The 5,080-nt window shown below is 47.0% G+C and overlaps 3 protein-coding genes across 3 annotated transcripts in view; 1 reads left to right on the forward strand and 2 right to left on the reverse strand.

The window, feature by feature from the left end:
* Positions 1 to 335: 335 nt before the first annotated feature.
* Pmar_PMAR017088 (conserved hypothetical protein) lies at positions 336 to 758 on the reverse strand (the record flags this gene model as incomplete). Its single annotated transcript, XM_002767466.1, has 4 exons — positions 336 to 408; positions 463 to 517; positions 561 to 665; positions 710 to 758. 4 exons carry the CDS (start codon positions 756 to 758, stop codon positions 336 to 338), a joined length of 282 nt encoding a protein of 93 aa, XP_002767512.1.
* Positions 759 to 2,092: 1,334 nt separating this feature from the next.
* Positions 2,093 to 3,522, forward strand: Pmar_PMAR017089 (hypothetical protein; the record flags this gene model as incomplete). Its single annotated transcript, XM_002767467.1, has 8 exons — positions 2,093 to 2,162; positions 2,443 to 2,585; positions 2,630 to 2,667; positions 2,719 to 2,762; positions 2,810 to 2,925; positions 2,968 to 3,021; positions 3,065 to 3,183; positions 3,233 to 3,522. The coding sequence occupies 8 exons, from the start codon at positions 2,093 to 2,095 to the stop codon at positions 3,327 to 3,329; spliced, it is 681 nt and encodes a 226-aa protein (XP_002767513.1). The 3' UTR covers positions 3,330 to 3,522.
* Positions 3,523 to 4,945: 1,423 nt separating this feature from the next.
* The window catches only part of Pmar_PMAR017090 (conserved hypothetical protein), a gene marked incomplete at both ends in the record, with an annotated part of 1,179 nt that continues 1,044 nt past the window's right edge, over positions 4,946 to 5,080 (reverse strand). The window contains one exon of the mRNA XM_002767468.1: positions 4,946 to 5,080. This exon is cut by the window's right edge and continues 4 nt beyond it. Coding sequence (XP_002767514.1) covers positions 4,946 to 5,080 — 135 coding nt within the window.

The raw sequence follows: 5,080 nt of genomic DNA on the forward strand, positions 1-5,080 counted from the left end.
CAATGCTACCACACAGAAATGGTACGATACTGAAGGCTCTCACTACCGTCATAGTATCGACAGTGATGTTGCTTTAGTACTACTCACTCATAGAGCAGAGGAATACACACCATACCCCATCACCACAGCACTGCATCACAAAATTGTCACAACTGTATCAACGGTCGTATGAATCGAGAGCGTCGGCAGCGCAACTAAGATGTGGGTATAAACGAAATTGTTCGTGGACGACCACAAAGGCCAAAGAAAACCACTATTGAGGTTATCTTGTGAACGATGATGGTCAACAGCAGGCATGATGGAGGGATTGGCAGCAACTGGTGCATCTTCTAGAATTACTCCAGAAGAGGATTCTTACGGATGGGGCTCATGAGAGGTACCATCTGGTGCATGTAGACGAAGGCCCAACTGAAAGGGAGAAGAAGGATGAGGGAATAGGTGGATGGGCAGAGATGCACTTACAACATCCACATGCAAATGGTCGTGAGCCACACAAGAAGAATGGAGAGTCTAATGCCTGAAGGAGGGATGGTATTCACCAACAACGCGAGTTCACTTACTCTCGCCCTTGGTTATCTTGGGGGTCTCCTTAGCAAACAGGATGGGGGCCACGAAAGTGAACACCACTCCCAATACGGCAAAGATGATGGTACCGGTGATAAGACCTGTTGGGTATGATAAAAGTCCAGTTAAAGTAAACGCCCCTTACCAGGAGCATGGAATCCGAGAGAGGCGGGTGCTGCAGCGACGACACTCATGATGGAGAAGAAGACAGTTCCGAAGAAGTGTGAGAAAGCAAAAAAAAAACTCCTGGAATGATGAATCGCATTATGACCCACTTGTCTTCAAGCCATTCCTACTACTTCAGCTACGGGAGCTTGTCAGTAAATTTCGTCAAAAATGGTTTAGGAAACCACTAAGTTAAGCTGAGGACTCTTCGTATGAAAGGGGAATCTCAAGAGAGCAAGATTCAAGTTGAATCATTCAACTACGCACGCCAAACGTGGTGAAACTCCGCACTTGTGCTGCTTTTTCTCCTGCTGAGGTGGATCAGAGTTCACTTTACTGTTCGGAATTATTCTGCCGGAGAAGATCGCATCTCGCCTTGCCAGAACTCCAATCTTCCAGCGTCATTTTTGCACGAGCAGGAACGAAATCGCAGCTACGTAAAGCGAATTGAGATGCGACTCAAAATTTGAAGGCAGCAGTATTGGACTACAATTATATCCAATCCATAGTAGTCGCATACCTGACATCACAGAAGATTCATCTCACTCGACGTTTTCCGAGAATCCAAGAATCGCGCTAGACAGGTTGGCATGGGTACATATGGCTTAGCTCTCCATGCATGGCTTAATCCTCTGCTTACGACAGACGCCGTTCTTAATGTGGCGTATATGCGTCAGGCGAATTCGGCCTCATTGACAGTGAAATCAGACTTCCTGTCGTGTGCTCTGCCGAAATTGATTGAACTTATCTTGTGATATCTTGTGGTATCTTGTGGTTATGGCATGGGCGTTCTCTCGATGGAATTAATGTCATTAAAAGCACAACAGACCATTGGAAAGTATAGCCGAACCTTCCATACGATCTGCAAGGATCTTCGCTATAAAACTCTGAGTTCTGAAGTCGAGCCCGGGTCGTGTCACAACTTTTGATTCATATATTAGGAATTCTCACTATGTTTCATGAGTGTGGGAGTATCTCAGAATTGTGTCGGGGTTGTGGTTGAGGGAGGCCTCGATGTGGATGATGCTCCTTGCTCTCAGTCTTCCTAGTAAGACGGCCATCCAAATGTCGCCGAAAGAAGATATTCAAGAAGTGGTCGGCAGAGGGCTGAGTTTGATACTCTTGTTAATGGCAGGTATGTGAACGGACCATCCATGCTTTACGGGACGATTCAAGGTATGCATCTTGGCTTGGATGCTACCTATACGTCGTTCCGCACGACTATTGGGAAAAGCAGCATACCGGGGTACCCAGTCGTGAATCACTCATTCTTGACAAAACATAACCTTGGTCAACTTGGATGTGAAATTGCGACCACCATCACTCACAGACCTACGTGGCCATCCTATCCGGTTCGAAAAAAATGCCGGAAATCACTCCGACCAACTCTACCGCTTCCAAAGATATGAAAGGAGATAACCAGCAGAAGCCACGTAAGCTATCTTCTATTACCAGCAGATACCGGTAACCAAACCACTCTTCAAGCAGGATATCAACACTATCAGCATAAACTGTGGACCACACACCACTGAGGTCTAACGTCGACTGACCATCTTAATTTTTTCCACCTCCACACTGTATAAGGTTAACTCAGTAAACTCAACTGGCGTTGCGAAAACAGTTCTCGCATTGGTTCAGTGTTGTTGTTCAAACTTAGATATGCTGTGATATCTGGCATTTCCCGAAGCTTTTGTCGTATATTACTCACCATAGGAATGCCTAACACGTACCCGCCTACTCAGTCCAGCACGAAAACCCGTCAGGGCGAACAGACTTCAAAAGATTATCGTGTCGAAGCACTTCCAATGAATAGCCGTGAGGCTCGCTACAGCGAAGCACAGATGAGGAGTCGTGCAGTGAGGCAAATGGAAATCCCTCGCTGTCGAATGATTGTTGCCAGATCCCACGGATGCCACAAATGATGGGCATCCCTGAGAGGTAACCTCACCTCTGGGCTCCAACATGAAAGGTTGAGTCGATCTCCCTCAGCCCCTCCCCTTCAAGACCAAAGAAGTCGCCTTTCAGAGACGACAGTGAGGCCGAAAGGCGGGGTTACCTCGAACGAAGGCCACGCTTTCAGGCGAATTGATTGAGAGCTGCCGAGGAACACCTCTCCACGACATGTACCTCCAGGCTGAGCAGTTACTGTCAGGATTGGAAGATACCCCTGATAAGCAATCAATGACCATGAAGAAGGTAGGCCTCATCCGGGCACGGGTGTATCCCTCTGTTCTTCAGGCATTGACTGAACTCGTCGAAGTTGGTGCATCAGAACTGGTCAGACGGGCAAAGGTAACCGATGCAGGTCTGACGGAGTGCTTCGACCATCATTCAGTTTGATGAGGAGACCACACGGCAGCGGGAATCAGTAGAGAAACGTAAAGTCCGAGAGGCCAGGAGACGAGTTAGAGAAGAATTCCTTATGGGATGGAGCGTGATACACGAAGACTCGAGGTGGAGTACCACCGTGCTAGTACTCCTAACTCTGGTTTGAACCATTCAGTGTCCTCTACACTAGCACATCTCGTGCTCCTAAAGGCCATCGACAAGCGCATGTGCGGCGGTCTACGCGTCATCAGAGAGCCCGGGAGGCCGCTTAACTCTTGCTGGGGGCGAATATTCATCCCAATGGTCGCCTGGTCCGATAGGCTCCTCAGATTCCATAAACGGCTCTGCTGCTCGCTGAGCAGCACACACTATATATCTGTGTTATTAGTCTATATTATAGACTCTATAACACATCATTTATATCATATATATTGCCATGTATCACCACACAGTACGTGCTTTTCATTGAGGAAGTTGTTGAGTCATTTCAAGCCGATGGGCGAAACAGCCGGTAGTTGGCTTTTCATCAGACCAATCAATAGCACTTCGGAAACGATCGATATCGGATACGGTGAGGGTCCTGCTCCATGGTGGGTCCGATATTATCCGATATTATTTGATATCTCGTAGGCTCCTATCAACTCTTATCTCCTCAATTTGGTCGTATTCGTTGTGTGTAACCCTGGGTGTAACCATTAGACTAAACTTATCGTGCATCACACGAGGCACTGTTGTCTTTTGGAGGACTCTTTCGGCCATGCCGTAGGGCATGGCAGCAGAGCCTCATCAAATCTTGGCCTATGGTTTGTACGGCGATACCGTTACGTTGTGGTTGCCGGTACGACTCCTCTAATGGTCGTCATAAAGCGGACTCCGCAGAGGCACCGTCCACTGATTAGCTCAATAACTTCTTCTGTGAAATGTACCGTACGGATCAAGCTGCTGACACTGTCATCATTGCCAAGGATCATGAAGTGATTCTGCTTTTCGCCGATCAAGGCAGCGTGGTTCAGTCCTCGAGCAAATGAATAACTGCTTGTTCGTCGTTGAGTTCTCCACCTTCCAGTCGTGTTCAGATATATGAAGAAGAACGTACGCATCGAGAATCTACTTTGCAAGTAGCAACTTGAGAAGCGACATATGTCCGCCGTCACGGTACTGCCGTGTTGGAGGAAGTTTTCAAGCTGAGGCATTTTTCATCCTTCCCAGCATATTTTTCTCCAACCTAATACTACTGAGCCAGTAGGCTTTCTATCCATGAGGACAGGCTTAGGATGATACGGTTATTTTTGGCTCGATGGTACAACCGCTATGCGAAATTCATTTTCCTTCTACACAACAACTAACACGAAGACATTCTCGGCAGGGGATGAATCGTTGATAGAACCTTTGAGGTGTGATTCACACCGTGTGAATTGTGTTTTTCTTCGATGATTTTGAGCTCACAACGCTATCTGTATCGTGATGAATAACGAGGATGACCTAGGGCGTCCTCTTCGCAGCAGATCGAAAAGTGTAATCACAAACAAATAAACCCACCATCACTGATGAGAGGGTACTGAATTAGGTGAGATAGCTCGACTAGATAACGATGAGCAAGCTATTGTTATTCCGTTGAGCCTTAGTCACCAGTAAAGACCTGCCGCCTTTATCGCGACTTACATCCCATCAAGAGGATTCACGATGATTCCCCTAGACAACCTTCTCCAAAAATAATCGCTCTTGTCTGGAATCACTACACAGCACTCCCTCAATTGAGCAACACGGTAAACTACTCATTGAGAAGAAAATGAAACCTCAATAGAGAGAAAAGGGCAAGAGATCCTCACATTTTAAGCGAGTCTTACGATCATTGCCGACAGTATGTAACTTAAGGGTAGATAGTGAGTTACTGAGTCATCACTTCGTGCTTCTCTTCCCAAAGCTTAACAGCTGGATGGGTCTTGATAGCGTCGAAAACGCGCGCTATTTTGGTGTAGGGTGTAAATAGATCTTCTGGGAGACCGCCCACGAAGGGGAGATG

This window comes from Perkinsus marinus, assembly GCF_000006405.1.
Source record: "Perkinsus marinus ATCC 50983 genomic scaffold scf_1104296970664, whole genome shotgun sequence".
NCBI lineage: Eukaryota > Perkinsozoa > Perkinsida > Perkinsidae > Perkinsus > Perkinsus marinus.